We start from the raw sequence: 18,186 nt of genomic DNA, 5'->3' as shown, positions 1-18,186 counted from the left end.
ATAGTAATCCCCACCTTATATCATCGATTCCATTGGCCCTTTTCCCAAATTCTTTTTTGCTCGATATCCAATAATATTTGATTTGAAACTCAATTAATTCATATTTATATCAAAAAGTGCACCTTAATGACACAATATTTTTTTTATGAAAGATGATTTTATTTTCGAATTGTGGATAAAAATGGTGTTAACGTTACTTGTTTGTTACTATCAGAAACAAGTCAGCATGAATATGGAAGCTGAGATCGGCAATGGATTACTCGATATCAACTTCTTGAATCATATGTTATGGTTCTAACACTTATCGTTATTTAAAATTCGTCAACTTATTACTTATAGAATTATGTTAAGTCTTCATATAATAAATGCCTCGATAAAAGGATGTTTTTCAATGTTAAATTGATAAAATTAAAAAAAATTAAATAAATAAATATGAAATTAAATTATTTATATTTTAAAATTTTGCTTTAAGCCGCCCCAGCCAGCAGGTCAGGGGCATGCCGGTCATAGCGAAAGGGAGTAGGAAAGGGGAAATTTGTTAGGAGACAAGACCAGGATTCCCTTGGTCCTTCTAAGGACCTGCAGCATCCCTCCTCTCAACTCATTTCCTTACTTGACCCTTAAAATTTACTATCGAGTTGTAATCAAAGTAGATCAAGAAAAGGGACGATGCCCAAATGACTGAGGAACAAAGTAACTCCCCTAAAAGGAAATAAACGAAGTTTCGTATTTATTTTTCTTCAAACCTCCAGATAATATCTTTTTTTTATTCGATGGTATTTGTATTGAAATTTAAGTAAATTTAAATTTAAGTCAAAAAATTTCATATGAAGTGAAAAAGACCTCCTAACAAAAGTCATTTGAACACAAATTCAAAATTTTTAGTTATAAATAAATGAATACTTATTGATCCAACACAATCTTCCGTTAGACAAGATATATTCGATACTTTCCCAAATAAAACCAAACAAAAGTGGATGAGGAGGGGACCAAATCATAAAACAATTTAAAAAGAATATATTTTTGTCGTATTATTTTTTTATTTAAGGAAATAAATACACTATTTCATCGGAAGCTTTAATAGGATTGCATTAATATTCAATTTTGAATTTTAGAATAGTCATATTAAGTGTTAGTATTTGAATTTTGAATTTAATTTTTATATATTTGATGACTTAACTTATACAATAAAATAAGCAAAGTGACCCTGTCATTATCTATTACATTATCTCGAAGAAAGAAATAATTTTTTATTATGGTGAAAGAATTAAACTATTGTTTTATTTTCAATCACCAAGCTATGAATAAACATATTGAATTCAAGGTAATCACCATCACTAGTAAGATGGAAAGTAATTATGTACGTGTTTAGTTTGTAGCGTGTCGAATGCAAAATATGTCTCTTTATTTTCAAATATAAATTATTAGTATACTATTTGATTAGAGTGAAAGAGGTCAGAGAATTTTCGTAAATCAGTTAATTAAATATTAAAATTTTGGTGTGGATGAGGATTCAATTTCCTACTTTTTAATCAGCTATGGAAATTGCATATTTTTACAAAGTACTTTCTTTATTTTATATTAACTAAACTTTTAAGATAATGCACATATATTAAGAAAAATATTCAAGGATAAAATTTTAATCATATTTTTCTCTATTATCCTTTTGGTTAATCAACTTCATAAAGATAATTAAATGTGAAATTATAAATACAAATAGTCTTTTATTGAATTATAATTTTGTAAGTAGTGTAGTTTAGTTTCTAAAAAATTACAAAACTTTATTAATGATAAAAATAAATATGGAATTTTAAAAAAAAATATTTTTTTAAAACTTTAAATAATAATAAAAAACCTCTAAAAATTTAATTAATATAGAATAAAGAGAGTAACTGAAGTAATCGTGATGCATAAAATAAAAGCGGACATACTATTAATGATCATTATCCTAAATTAGGAGATATGCCACATAAAGCTTATGGGGTCGCCAACTCTAAAAGGCTCCCTTTTATTTTTATTTATAGAAAGTTTTTACAAGAATCTGCTCAAACATTTTTTTTTTCACAAGAAACTTTTTAGGTCTTGTGAAAACGGAAAAAACTTTTTGCTAATGGCAATTGAACAAGGAAAAACTGAAAAAGAAATTAAATCCGAATTTCCACCTGCTTTGAAACAAAACATAAAAAGTATTACCGCCTCTTTCTTTATTCAAATAACATTTTTCAAAACCTATCTAAAAGTGAGTTTTTTTATTTTAATTTTTCATTCAGTGTTTGGTGTCCAATTTTTGATATCTACATTGGAGTTCATTTAATTTAAATTTGTTTCAATTGATAGAGTCTATTCGAGAATAGTCATTTTTATCAAAGATATTTTTATATTCAAAACTCGAAACTCTGATTACGAGAGAAATAACATAATTCACTGCACCACATTCTTTAAATATCCTACAGTGAGTCTGTACCAACATAAAAAATCACATTCGTGCAAAATAAAATAAAAAACAGTATCTGAACTCAAAGACTTGATTTTAAGTTATAAAAACGTGTTCCCTTTGAATTAAAAAAGTGTCGTCAGCGCATGTATTCTAACTTCTAATTATGTGTTAGGTTCAACTCTATTTGTTTTCAAATGTGAAATTAATATGTTTAGAATATTCAATAATTGTTTTGATTTAGTCACCCTATATTTCCTCGAGTTATCATTGTTTTAATCTAGTCACATGATTTTTTTCCGTCGAGTTAAATTTGGGATGACTTTTATTGTGGAATATTGAGAAATATAACTAAGAACGGATTGATTTGAATTGTTTTATTTTAAATATTTTTACGATAAAATCTTTTAAACTATTTTTTAGTGTCTCTATAAGATTAGGAAATGTTTTTAATATAAAATAGCAAAAATAATCTAAAATTCGTAAGTTAAAAATTCTATAACTGATAAGTCACAAGTTATAAGTCCATCCAATCAAACTCTTAAATTGGTGGTAAAATTCCATTCATCCCCAATTATGTGCATAGTTTTACTGAGCTTATTATGTGCACCGATAGTAGAAATACACGACCAGATCACTTAAAAAGTATTCCTTCTTTTTAATTGACTTATATTGGCTTGATACAATTTTTAAGATTTTTTTATTAGAGGTGTATTTTATTAAATTAACTTTATTAATGATGTTTTGAAATTTTAAATTTGACTATTTTTACTTTAGGTAATTATTGATAATATGAAGAAGAAGAAAAAAAAAAGACCCTTGATTTGTTAAAATGAAAAGGTAAAATAAAAAATCTATTTTAGCTAGTGTTTGGCCACAAATTTTCAAGTATTTTTGGCAAATCATTTTTGGGTAAAGTTTTTGGTGAAATTTTCTCATGTGTTTGATCATAGATTTTGGGAGAAATATTTGGCTTTTAAAAAATATGATTTATACCCATAAGTTACAAAAATTATTAAAATTACTCATAAGTTTGTATTATCATTTTATAATGAACATGTTCCGTTAAAAAATAACCTTATACCATAATTGATGACAATCAACAATAACAAAAACAACAATATGAGCAAGAGTCACATGACAGCAACTTTACCAGTTAAACAAGTTATTCTTTTTAATGGAGTTACTTGTAGATAGATATTAATTGAGATTAATAGCTTATGGTGTTTTTATAAAATATAAAACTGTGGGGTAATTTTTAAATTTTTAAAAATTTCCAAATACTAGACCTTGGCCCAAATTCTAATTTTTTCTAGAACTTGAGAACTTGGGATGCTTGCCAAATATATTTGTCAAGTAATGACAAGTTATATGGCCAAACACTAATTCCCAAGTTTTTTTTCCAAATTTTCCCACATATATATTTATGGCCAAAAGGCACCTTAATATAGGAACCAAGTAATATAAAGGAGGGAGTAATTGAAAATAACTTTATTTAGTAAGTATTTAATATCCTTGTTTTAATTTATGTGATATGATTTGATTCTTGCATGTTCAAAAAAAATGAAATTTGTGATGTTAGACATATCATAAAGTTTTTGTGGGTACAATTCTTTTGAAATTTGTGATTTTAAACACGTCATAATATTCGCGTGATTGTAAAAACTTCTTGCTAAGGATAAAATAAAAAATTTATAGTTACTCCCTCTGTTTAAAAAAGAATGACCCCCTTTTTTTTTATAACACTTTAATTTTAGTTTTCCACGTGACATGTGTAAGACCACAAGATTAAATGACATTATAATACATTTGATACAACTTTAATTTAAATAGGACCATAAGATTGAAAAGTGTTATTTATTTTCTTAAACTCCATCTAAATCAAACTAGCCATTCCAAATATAAAACTATGTCTTATTTTTTTAAACGGACTAATAAAAAAAAAATATCTCTCCATAAAGTTAAATAGAGGGAGTAATTGATAATCTTTAACAAATGGTAAGTGACCCGTTATTAAAGGTTAAATTACATTACCTTATTTTTAATTCGAAAAAGAGCCAAAATTATCTTTCAACTATTTAAAATAGGCTAAATATACCCTTCAACTATTTTTGGACTCAAAACTACCTTTTCCGTCTAACTATTGGGTCACTTCTACCCTCTTTTTTAATGGACTAATATGTGGAATCCGATATGTAAATAAAAATGCCACGTGGACGTCCACCTAAGCACACTAATCTGACTTGCCGAACCACCTATACACTAAAAGACCCCACCTCCCCTTATAACTCTATTCCCTCATTTCTATCTCCATTTCTTCAAGAAGTTTTCTTCACTGATGATTTAGTGATGAGAAGATTATATAACCAGAGATATTCTTCGATAAATGAGCACTACGAGTCAGAACACTAGAAATTGATAAATCCTATTTACAGGGCATCATTTTTTAATTATATCAAAGCACGTTGCCAACAAAATCAGGTGCTTATTCCCATTTTATTTAATTAACGGATTGACTAGCTAGCCGATATTGTTTTTTCAGTAAATCAAATCTTCATTAGTAAACATCAAGTTGGTGTCAAAAGTATATATAAAGGTGTCCATATGACAAGTAAACAGCAAGTTGGTGTCAAAATTATTAATGAGTTGACCACCGTCGTTTATCAAATTTGCCAGTTGTCTATTTTGAGCTCGTCTTAAATCATAAGAGCCCTCGACCCATCTCTCATCGTTAAACAACCAGTGAAGAAAGTTTCTTGAAGAAATGAGGGAAGAAATGGAGATAGAAATGAGGAAATAGGATTATAAGGGGAGGTGGGTTTTTTAGTGCCTGGGTGGGTGGGCTAGTCAGATTAGTGTGCTTAGGTGGATGTCCACGTGGTGATTTTATTTATACATCGAATGCCACAAATTAGTCCGTTAAAAGGGAGGGTAGAAGTGATCCAATAGTTAGACGGGAGGGATAGTTTTGAGCCCAAAAATAGCTGAAGGTTATATTTGATCTATTTCGAATAGTTAAAGGATAGTTTTGACCCTTTTCCATTTTTAATTTGAGGTTAAGTTCTACATATTAAAGATATAAAAAAAATATTTATACAATCAGATCACTTATAAAATAATCATAAATAAATCCCTTGATAAGCCTTAATTATTTATCTAATAAAAATGATAATAACCTACATTGCCGAGTAAAATCGACTGATAGCATGAAAAAATTGGGTCCTTGAAAGCTTGAAGCTCCATTAAATCCTCTTGTTTATTAAAAAATTAACATATTTCTCTAGATTTATTTGGAGAGAAAAAAATCCTTAAATGAAATTTCTTGATATTTTGGAGAATTACAATGCTCAACTCTCATTCCTTGAACATCGCATACGTATATTGTTTTGTTATATTTTCACTTACTTATCAAACACTAGAAAATAAATAAAAACACAATTTTATTTTCCAAAAAATATTTTTTTTCATACCCACCACACCCTAAGAATGGAGATCAAAGAAATCAAACATTTAACAATACGCATAACTCAAATTATTCCCACAAGGCACTATTTATCACCTTGGATCTCAAACGTAGCCACTTAATATGGTGTTAGGCTACATCTATCCTAGACTCCCATGCAATATTTTCACTAGCCCATTTGTTAATATTGATTTAGGTCCATTCATAATGTTAATTATACAAAAAGTTGTTTCATTTAGCTAAGGGTGTTGAGTGGGCCGACTGGCCCACTTTATTTTGAATCACCGGGTATCGAGCTGAGCCGGGTAAGATCGGACCCATACTTTAAAGGCTTCATACACTATATTTTATTCTTAGTCATTTGTTTTTATTATGAGTTTGACCAAGAATCATTATTGTTCTCCTTCTAATTTTAATATTTTTATGTTGTTGCTACTTTTGTTTCATTTTATTGTTGTTACGTGAGTATGGATTGTTGTCCTATCTTATTCAATATTTTTATTACTCTTAACTTAGTTAAGTTAATTTCATACAAGTTATGTCATTACCATTTATTTAATTTCTTAACTGCCTTAATCTTTTATGGGTGCACTATTACTTCTTCTTTTGAAATGACATTGCCTAAAAAGGTAACTGAAGGCTGCCAAAATTTACACTTAGACAATTTCGCATACAACCTTTGTTTTTTCAAAAATTCTAACACAATTCAAAGATGATCTGCATGTTCCTGTTCACTCTTTGAATACACCAATATATTATTTATAAATACTATCACAAATAAATCCAGGAACGGTTTGAACACCCCATTCATTAAACTCATGAAAGTTGCAGGTGCATTGGTCAACCCAAAGGACATTACTAAAATTCATAGTGCTCATACCTGGTCCTAAAAGCTATTTTGGGCACATCCTTAGGTCTAATTTTCAACTAATGATATCCATACCTAAGATCAATATTTGAGAAGACTGAAGCACCTTGTAAATGGTCAAATAAGTCATCAGTATGAGGCAAAGGGTATTTATTTCTGATGTTGACCTTATTCAACTGTCGATAGTCAATGCATATTCTAATAATACCATCATTTTTCTTGACAAACAACACCGGAGCACCCCAAGGGGAAGCACAAGGACGAATAAATAAGAAGCTCTAATCCTTAGCTCTCTTAACTCTACCAGAGCCATACAGTAGGGAATAATATAAATTAGACGAGTACACGGCTCTAAATCAATGCAAAAGTTTATGTCTCGGTTAGGAGGTATATTTGGCAAGTCTGAAGGGAAAACCTCTGAAAATTCACACACTATTGGAATAGGCTCAATAGAAGGAGACTCTACCTCTATATTTCGGATATGGGCCAAATAGGCCAAACAACTCTTCCCCACTATTTTTTTAGCCCGAAGAAAGGATATAACCTTAGCTAAAAGCTTATACATCCCTTCCAACTCTAACCTTTTCCTCTCAGGAACTCTAGAGCCATAGTCTTTGCATTGCAATTAAGTACAACAAAGTAGGGGGGACAACCAAGTTATGTCTAAGATCACATTAAAATCTATCATGTCTATGATCACTAAGTCAACCCAAGTATGGTATTCTATAAATACAACATAAGAAGAACGATACACATAGGTGACTATGATTGACTCTCCAACAGGGGTAGAAATATGAACAAGGGCATACAATATATCACACAATACATCAAAACCCAAGGCATATCTTACTGACACATAGGAATAAGTGAAATCCGAATCAAATAAAATAGTAGCCATCTGGTCATAGACAAGAATAATACCTATGACAACTGCATCAAATGCATATGACTCAGTCTTGCATGGCAATGCATAAAACTGAGCTCGGTCTTTCTGACAGTCCACTTCCCTGCCTGGCTGGACTGCTCACTGACCTGCACTACTACTGCCCCAGCCTCCACAGCCTCTCAGATTTCCTTCTTGCCCATTTTGTGGACGTCTTCTGCCACCGTTCCCTCTAACTGCTATGACAAATACTTTGGTCTGCCGAGGTGCTGAAATTGTCCTGCGGGGGTGAGAGCACTCCCTCCGTATATAGATCGACTCTCCACAGTTAAAATACGGGCGGCTACCTCGAAATGATGCTTCATGGCCCTTATGGGCCTGATGCTACTACGGAGTGCCTAAAAACTGCCAGTGGAAGCGGGCAGTGCTGACTGAAATGAGCCGGGAAGCAATCACTTGCCTACCGACCCTCTGGAATAAAACCCCTTGAAGTTACCTGCACTTTTGGGCATTTTAACCAATGCCTTGGCTAGCCCATCCTTCCTCACACTTTCAACCTTCTTACCAAAATCTGTGACCTCGTTGAAGCTCTTACTGGACAAAGTCATATGAACAGAAAGTACCTGCAACTCAAGGTCCAACCCCTTCACAAATAATCTGTTCCTCTCCTCCTCAGTACTGACCAGCTGAGTAGCGTGCCTGGACAGTGCATGAAATTTGGCCTCATAAGCATCCATTGATAATCCTCTCTGCTCAAGGGTCATAAATTCATTCTTCTTCTTGTCCCTAAGGATGTGGGGCACATACTTCTCTAAAAATATAGCATGAAACTAAGCCCAAGTGCGTGGGGGAAACACAGGCAAACGCCACTCTATATAGGTCCTTCACCATTGCTTGGCCTCTCTCTGCAGCTGGAAAGTCACATACATCTCCATACTATTCTGTAATCTACTAAACTCATTTTGGTAAGACGAGATCAATGTACCTAGGCTTAGATACCAATATTGTCACGACACCGACCCACCGTGACTGACACCCACAATACTTACTCTAGTGGGAGAACCATTTCTACCACCCAACTTATCAGCTTAAGAAATAAGTATAAAAAAAATTCTTGCAGAAGTAGGAATATAACTAAAAAATAATATTGAGTCCTCATAAATTCAGCCAACAATTCTAATAACTACGAAAATGCGAAAGTCAATACTTTTTAGGAACTTAAAGTCATCTGTACCAAAACTTTAATCAGTGTCAATGTAAGAAAGGGGGAAACACCTCCCCAAACAGGAATCAAAGTACTAAAATAATATCTAAACATCTGAGTCCCGAAAGAAAGACTGAGATTAATGAAAAGTGCACGATAGCGTGATAGAATAACTCACCCTTGGACTTTGAAAAACTTCTAATCCTCTAATCGAGGTTTCTCCGTAGTCGACTGAATATATCGTGTAATTAACAAAAAAGCAGTGCAAGAGTAGTATGAGTACACAGAATAATGGTGTACTAGTAAAATCAAGCGGTTAGTCAGTAAGTGGGTCATAGACAAGTAAATTCAATGCAATAGGCATATACATATACAGAATAAGTCAACAACATTTCAATATCATATTTCAATGTCTTCAACATGCTATAATTTTACACAAAAATCCTCTCAAGAGACCTACAAATAATCAACTTTGTGTCAAAATATGACAACCGTTCCAAATACGCGTAGGAACGTGACACCCGATCTAAATTATATGTCAGAATGTGGCATCTGATCCCAAGATATCACAATCACAAGAATAATCAATGTTTAGAACATTTATACCACCAAGAATAAGTTCATCACAATAATAGCCAGCAAGTGATCATTTCACACATAATCTAGCATGTTTCCCTTTTTCTATATACACATGCATATCATGAAGCTATTTAACGAGTATATAAAATGCATATGAAAAACTAAACTATCACCTACCTCAAATTCAAGCTTTCACAACCTTACAATGCAAGAGTCTTTCCTTTTCGAGTTTGTTCTTCTCGTTCTTGGTCTAGAAAACATTGATTACATATCAATGATCAACACAATGGCCTACCTATCAAGAAATATAACACAATTTCACTCCCTAGGCCAAACCCATAATCCTAACCTTACCCTAGGGTTATTTTCTACCATAGATTTTTAATTCAAACCCTCCTTCAATGATTATCACCTATATTTCTAGTTTCTAAGAATCAAAGTATGCATCTAGGGGATAAAAATCTTACCTTAAGCGTGAAAATCCGTAAAAAATCAATGAAAATCGCCCTAGGTTGTCTCTTGGGGTTTAGAAACTGATTGTTGTAGAAAAAACCATTTCTAGTTTTTTTCACGACTTAAGTTGCAACTATCCCACTCTGGCAGGACAAATCCCAATCTGGTAGGATATGCGGAAATAGTGAACTCAGATTTTATGCTCCAAGCCCCCATTTCACAATACACCCATTTTCAAAGAAGTATTAAAATATATTCTTCATGCCAACTTTGATTTCGGGAGTTTTACTCACCCGAATGCGATTCTGCGAAGTCTTAAATGCTCCGTATCATCTTGGCTATCAGCATATTCAATCAATTATAAATTTAACCTTCCATCATTCACGTGATCACCCTAGAATTCAACTGACTCAGAATACATCCAAGTCTAGACTACGCTCCAATTTTCTGAAGTTACTACCCAAAGTTTTCTGGCCCAAAATCCTTCCCCATTGGCATGTCCCTAACAATGAAAATAGGTCGTTACAATTATGCTACATAGCTATAGTTTGCTAATTGAAATTTGTAGCTATAATTATAGTATCTTTTGTATAATTCGCACATCATTTGTGTACGTTTATATAATTCCCTATACAATTCGCAGTTTTTGTCTAACATTTGTATATTTCACTGTACAATTCATGCACAATATTTGTATAATTCGCAATATAATTTGTAGTGTTTGTATATTTCCTTATACAATTCAATTCGTGCACAACGTTTGTATAAATAGCGCGAATTATACAAAACTCAACTATATAATCGCACGAATTATACAAACTCAACTATATAATCGCGCGAATTATACAAAACTCAAACTGTAATTACAGCTTGATATTTATCGCGAGCCATAATTAATTCAAACTATAGCTATATTAGCTAATTAACTAGTATATGTTTGCTTATCCACGTAATTTTTCCTATTATTAAAGGCTCAAGAGTGAATCTTATTGTACTTTGACGTGTTATGCTATTATTTGAAGATAAATGGTGGATTCAAGTTGTATGAATCAAAAAAGTAAGACATCGAGTTCAAGTTCCGATGTATGCACTGTGGTGACAATATGTTGGATCTGAGTCCTAGTGCATTCTGACCTAACACGCCTTTATATGAATAATTGGGCTGTAGTCCCAATACACTATAGTGATGATATATTGTTCACTAAGGAAAGATAATGTATTTTTATATGAAAAAAATGTTTCTCGTATAGCTCAGTTCAATGAACAATATATCAGAGAAGACATAATTATAACATCCCCTAAAAACGTTGTATATGATGTTTCAATTTTTGCCTAAACATGATACAGTCTCTGTATTTTGGGCATCACTTTTCATAGGAATATCCAAATTGAGTGATTCAAATTTCTGCGTAACCACAAGATCATTACCTACAATTTTTATGAAGACCATATTTTAAGATTCGGAGGTTAAGTAGGTCAAACAAATTAATGTTTGTAAGGTAGGATGTTGTGATGGAAATGAGTATTTATAGAAGAAAAATTATATCTCACTGTAGGTTTATCCAAATTGGTTGATTATTGAACAATATAAAACTAGAATTCCATATCTACAATTCTTATGAAGACACCAAATCCTAATAAGGAATTTATCTTATTCAAACGCAGCTCCCAAAAAGAGTATTCTGTCAAAGATAACTCATTTCACCTACCATAGAAAGATCTAGATACATTTGACATCATTCATGACATAAATTGTCCTCCATTTAACATCATCCATGACATCAATATATTCCATTAAATTTTTAGATTTTTCTTTATAATTATTTTATTTATTGTTAGGTCCCTCTTTCCCACCTATAAATACCCACCTTATTTCCTCATTTTATTCATCAAGCTTTCTCAAGCAAATTTTCTCTCTATACATTTTTTTACACATTCTCAAATATAGTTTTAGTTCTTAGTAGTGAAGAAATACTATTCCGGTGATTCATATACTCCGGATAGTACACAAAACATTCCGGCGAGGAGAGAAGCTAGGACTCAAGAGTGTTCATTAAGTCTTTCGGTACCAACTAAAGCTTCGATTTCCAGGTATGTAAGGTTTCAATGAGAGTATTTCTTCCACTCTCATGCCTAAATTATTTTGATTATATATTAAATTATGTTTATTTTCTTTAAGTTTTACTCTAAGTCATGTGAGTGTTAATCCATGGGTTCTTCCACCCATATAGTACAAAAACTCTTGATTTTAAGTAATATTTTTGTGATGGGAATTTTATGTTTACTTAATAGTATGAATCATGGTTAAACTAATGATTATTGGTCTATTTTGATACAACATAATTTTATATGTATGAATTGATGAATTGCAAGTAATTTATTTATTTATATCTTTAAATGTTCTTGAAATTCATGGTGGGTTGTCTAAAGCATGACTTTTAATTAATGAATTTCAAAGTATTTATGTATATTTATTTACATACATGTTTTCAAGTTGAAGTGATTTGAATCCACCTAGTTTTACTATGTTTTCAATAAAGTTTGACTTGAAAGCTTTGACTCCAAATAAATATTTATGAAAGCAATATCTATGATCAAAAGGGAGTCTTATGAAATGAAAGAATGATGAAATGATATGAATGATGTATTCTTTATGCAATAAGGACAATTCTTGCATATTTGAATTACCAAATGTTTTAATGAGTTATTCTACCGAATATGATGTTTTAATTCTCAAGTTATATGCTATGAATATTTTAAAGTATTAAACTATTCCGTGGGATTGACTTAGCACCGAATGAGGCATTGAGGTGGGATTCGGTAAGGGAATCCTAGTAGCAACCCCTTGTCTCATTAACTATGTGCCAACATAGGAGCCCTTGTAGGCTTAGGCTAATGGATCCATAAATAGCCCTTAAAGTTAAAGTTAAAGAAATGAATGAAGTTGACGGAGTTCTACCTGGCAAGTAGTCTCCCCGGCCAACGTAGGAGGTTATGTTGGATTCCATATAATAGCTCGCATGGTCTTAAATGTCGGTTATGGTTATTTTCCACAAAATGAATGTTTTAAAGGATATCTATATGATTTATTATGCATACATTAAATTATGTTTCATATTACATAAATGTTTTAATGTTTCTTCAATGTTCATGCATCCTTACATACTTAGTACATTCAAAGTACTAACGCATACTCTTTTGCCTACATGATATCACCATGTAGGGAACAGTGCTCCTCCTCGTTCTCCTCCACGTGGCTAGTTGATATTCCATTGAAGACTACTTTTGGTGAGTTCCCATGTTCCAGAAACAATACTCCTTTATCTTTCTAGTTTCTGATATGTTAAGATATTTTACTATGGCATTTCTTCTATTATGATTGAGGGTGAACTAGGGACTTGTCTTAGCCCCGTTAAATCTAATAGTTAGAGGTATTGTTGGACATATGTAAGTTGAAGATTTACTATTATGATTTCCGCTTGTTTATTTATCATCATTACCTATGAAGGGCTAAAAGAATGCTAGGAGGCTTGATTGAGGTACTTTAGGGTTCCTCATTCGCCATGTCACGTCTAGGCCCTAGGCTTGGGTCGTGACAATAATATAGTACATTTTGCCAGAGTTCTTTTTCAAATACGAGCTTCAGCAGAATATATACAAAATTGGAATGTGTCATCTCCAATAAATAATGTGATGTTTTCATCAAGAGGAGTAAAATACACATTGCACTCTTTTTCATTATATAACTTAGTTACTATACATATTATTGATAAGAGTGTGTTGTTCAAATATTAAACATTCTCTCTACCTTCAATATTAAATGTTATAAATTCGAGTCACTAAAGAAGAAAAACAGGTATAGCTCCTACGAAGTAGTAAAAAAAGAAGTTACTATAGTATTAACACTATTGTCTCATCATCATAACTTTTATTTCTTTTGTCCCAATTGATGTGACACTTTTTATTTTTCGAGATTTAAACAGTTTAAGTTTGATCGGGAATTTGTGCATGAAATCTTCAATTTTTTTAAAATGAAATTTATATATTTATAAACTACGTAAAAAATACTATAAATCACAATAACTAACAATTCAAAATATTTAAAAGATATATGAAATAATTTTGTTTGAATCTTCAATTTTGAAAAGTGTCATATCAATTTGAACGGAAGGTATACAATATAAAATATTTCAAGCCGCGTCAATGATGAGTAATACTATATAATATAGTAGTACATCATATTTGACTTCGTAGCCGACCTTCCAGCCTATTCAAATCAAATTGGGAAAGTTTTCCCATTTTATAAATAGTATTCTGGCTTCATCTTCAATTCTTCTTTTTTCCATCTATATATATACCTCCATTTTCTTCAATCTTCCTTACCAAAATCATTCAACATCCTTCATTTCATTTCCCTTTTGAGATTATTGTTTTCTTTAGAGAATTTGAAAGAATGGGTTCAATTAGTGCTGAATTAAAAAAACCACATGCAGTTTGTATACCATACCCTGCCCAAGGCCATATTAATCCCATGTTGAAATTAGCCAAAATTCTCCATCACAAAGGCTTTCATATAACTTTTGTTAACACTGAATTTAACCATAGGCGTCTTCTTAAATCTCGTGGGCTCCATGCACTCGACGGCCTTTCGTCATTCCGATTCGAGACTATTCCTGATGGACTCCCACCTTGTGATGCTGATGCTACACAAGACATACCTTCTCTATGTAAATCCACAACCGAAACTTGCTTAGGTCCTTTTAGGAATCTGCTTGCAAAGCTCAATGATACTAATAATTACACGTCGAACGTGCCACCTGTCTCATGCGTCGTCTCCGATGGAGTCATGAGCTTTACCTTAGATGCTGCACAAGAATTGGGAGTCCCTGAAATTCTGTTTTGGACAACTAGTGCTTGTGGTTTCTTAGGTTACATGCATTATTCCACGGTTATTGAAAAAGGATATTCTCCACTTAAAGGTATTAAAATTTTGTTTTTATATCTAATGTGTTCGGGGGTACGTATTACTTTCAACCAATTCAATATAAGTACCAAATTGTTTGTCTAGAGACGTATTCATAATTTGGATTTGATCCATACAACCTTTAAGATTTCTTACACACAAATATATAACACGTTTCACTTTTGAAATTGTTGGTTTATAGTTAAATATTTTTTTTTGAAACTCTAGTGATTTTTACAATAAATCTATGTTACGTATCAAAAATACTAGCTACATCTGCCTCTGGAGTCTAGATTAATATATCTCCCAAAACTAAGGTAGATGAAAAGACATTAACTATCGCGTTGTAGATATTCTTGATGTATTTAGGTAAATCCCATCTACATATGTATGTGTTTTTAACCCTTTTTCTCTTTTTGGATGATTGTAGATGCAAGTTACTTGACAAATGGATATGTTGAGACAACTTTGGATTTCATACCAGGAATGAAAGATGTACGTTTAAAAGATCTTCCAAGTTTCTTGAGAACTACAAATCCAGATGAATACATGGTCAAATTTGTCATCAAAGAAACAGAGAGAACCAGAAAAGCTTCTGCGATTGTCCTCAATACATTCGAGACACTAGAGAGTGAAGTTCTTGAATCGCTCCAAACTCTTCTTCCACCGGTGTACCCAATAGGCCCCTTGCATTTACTCGTCAAACAAGTTGATGATGAGAATTTGAAGGGGCTTGGGTCTAGCCTATGGAAAGAAGAGCCAGAGTGTTTGCAATGGCTTGACAACAAAGTACCAAACTCTGTTGTTTATGTCAATTTTGGTAGCATTACTGTTATGACTTCTAATCAACTTCTTGAATTTGCTTGGGGACTTGCAAATAGTCAACAAGAATTTTTATGGATCATAAGACCCGATATTGTATCGGATTATGAATCGATTCTCCCACCCGAATTCGTGGAAGAAACTAAAAGCAGGGGAATGCTTGCAAGTTGGTGCTCACAAGAAGAGGTCCTTAACCATCCGGCAATTGGAGGATTCTTGACTCACAGTGGATGGAATTCGACTATGGAGAGCATTACTAGTGGGGTGCCTATCATTTGTTGGCCTTTTTTCGCGGAACAACAGACGAATTGTTGGTTTAGTGTTAGTAAATGGGACATTGGAATGGAAATTGACAATAATGTGAAAAGGGATGAAGTGGAAAGCCTTGTTAGGGAATTAATGATTGGTGAAAAAGGAAAAGAAATGAAGAAAAAGGTAATGAAATGGAAGAAATTGGCTGAAATTTCAGCACAAAAATCATCAGGATCATCTTATGTGAACATTGACAAGGTTGTCAATGACATTCTTCTGTCATCTAAACATTAAGTTTATAATATGTTTGTAATTTTATTTTCTTTAATTTTCCTTATATATTGTGTTCTTGTAAGAGTTCTTTCATACTATAGTTCGTTTTCATAATACTAAACAAAATATGTGATATTCCATATATATTTATTGTACGTTTAAGATCACAAGTATCAATTTTTTTTCTTTATAAAAATTTGTGTTTGATCAAATACTGCCACATAAATGAAACCGAGGAGGATTTCAGATTATTATATTGAAATTATTTATAGAGTAATTTTGATCAGAGTAGCTGGATCATGGAGCCATTCCCATCAAATGTGAACGCCCATGCTATTATTTAATTGGTGACATTTACAACACCTATATTAATACAATAAAATACAAAATAATTATTGAACACATCAATATTTGAATTGATAATGATAAATTTTTGTACTTTGTAATCGCTCTTTTTCAATAAGTCCAAATATTGGTGATTTCATAAGAACCAAATAAGTCGGCATATTGAATTGACCAATAAATCTACTATCATTATGTATTATTAATTTAATATATAAGAGAAATCTCAATGTATATTTTAAAGTATATATTTGAACTTTTTCTATGTTAAAATAGAGTTGGGTGAGATGCCAAATATCACATCACGTGGGATGGTATTGTCAGGATGCATATCCCAAATTATATTGGAGAGGGTTATTTTTGTATTGATTTTGTGACGTTCTTCATCCGATAAAATATTTATATTCTCATCAAACACCAACAATGATTGTAATAATTTATTGGCGATAAAAAAAATTAAAGTAAAATCATATTCATCTTAATTAAAGAAATAAAATATAGTGAGAAGTTATTCAAATATTTGATTTCATGATCAATAATTATATATAGTATATAGTATAAAAGTCGAAAGATCATCCATGGGGATAACTTTACATGTCCCTCGATCACATCTTTTTCTCTTTCTTACATTATTGCAGAAAAACCTTCAATCAATTGATGTTAGTCCATGTATGATTTAACGGTCTTCGTTATTTTTTTAAAATTTTCTATCAAGTTAAAATCAGACAAATTAATTAAAATAGTTTTATTGAAATCAAAAGCAAATTATGTAAAGGCTTAAATTTGCACTAGTCCTAATTTTAATTTACCAACTACTTGTATCATGACTTTTATTTGAGCTACGGACTCCACTCTGAAAACGGAGATGCCAACACTAATAGCAGGTCTGATTTCAGAATTGAATAGATCGGCGGATAAGAAGATTTGTTAATGAAAATTATATTAGTAGAATTATAAGTTGAAACATCTTCGGATTGATTTTCAACTATTGATAAGGCGGTCGTACTTCCTTCACCTAAACTAAAACTTAATTTACCAGCTTTTTCCAACTAAAATAGTAATCCCCACCTTATATCATCGATTCTATTGGCCCTTTTTCCAAATTCTTTTTTGCTCTATATCCAATAATATTTGATTTGAAACTCAATTAATTCATATTTATACCAAAAAGTGCACCTTAATGACACAATATTTATTTTATCAATGATGATTTTATTTTCGAATTGTGGATAAAAATGGTGTTAACGTTACTTGTTTGTTACTATCAGAAACAAGTCAGCATGCATATGGAAGCTGAGATCGGCAATGGATTGTTCGTATAGACCAAAGTGATGTGCCGTCCTCTACGCAATATCTTTTTTTTTATTCAGTGATATTTATATTGAAGTTTAACTAAATTTATATTTATGTCAAAAAATTTCATATTGAGTGAAAAAGACTTTCTAACAAAAGCGACTCTATACTTAAACACAAATTCAAAACTTTTGATTATAAATAAACGAATACTTATTGATCCAACACAATCTTCCGTTAGACACGATATATTCAATACTTTCCCAAATAAAACCAAACAAAAGTGGATGAGGAGGGGACCAAATCATTAAAACAATTTAAAAAGAATATATTTTTGTGGTATTAATTTTTATTTAA

At 31.7% G+C, this 18,186-nt stretch overlaps 1 protein-coding gene across 1 annotated transcript; it reads left to right on the top strand.

The window, feature by feature from the left end:
* Positions 1–14,248: 14,248 nt before the first annotated feature.
* LOC129880241 (7-deoxyloganetin glucosyltransferase-like) lies at positions 14,249–16,320 on the top strand. Its single transcript, XM_055954198.1, has 2 exons — positions 14,249–14,863; positions 15,278–16,320. The coding sequence occupies exons 1-2, from the start codon at positions 14,338–14,340 to the stop codon at positions 16,213–16,215; spliced, it is 1,464 nt and encodes a 487-aa protein (XP_055810173.1). The 5' UTR covers positions 14,249–14,337; the 3' UTR covers positions 16,216–16,320.
* The last annotated feature ends 1,866 nt before the right edge of the window (positions 16,321–18,186 follow it).

Source organism: Solanum dulcamara, chromosome 1 (assembly GCF_947179165.1).
Source record: "Solanum dulcamara chromosome 1, daSolDulc1.2, whole genome shotgun sequence".
In the NCBI taxonomy this organism is placed as follows: domain Eukaryota; kingdom Viridiplantae; phylum Streptophyta; class Magnoliopsida; order Solanales; family Solanaceae; genus Solanum; species Solanum dulcamara.
This window is presented reverse-complemented; position numbering and strand designations above follow the sequence as displayed.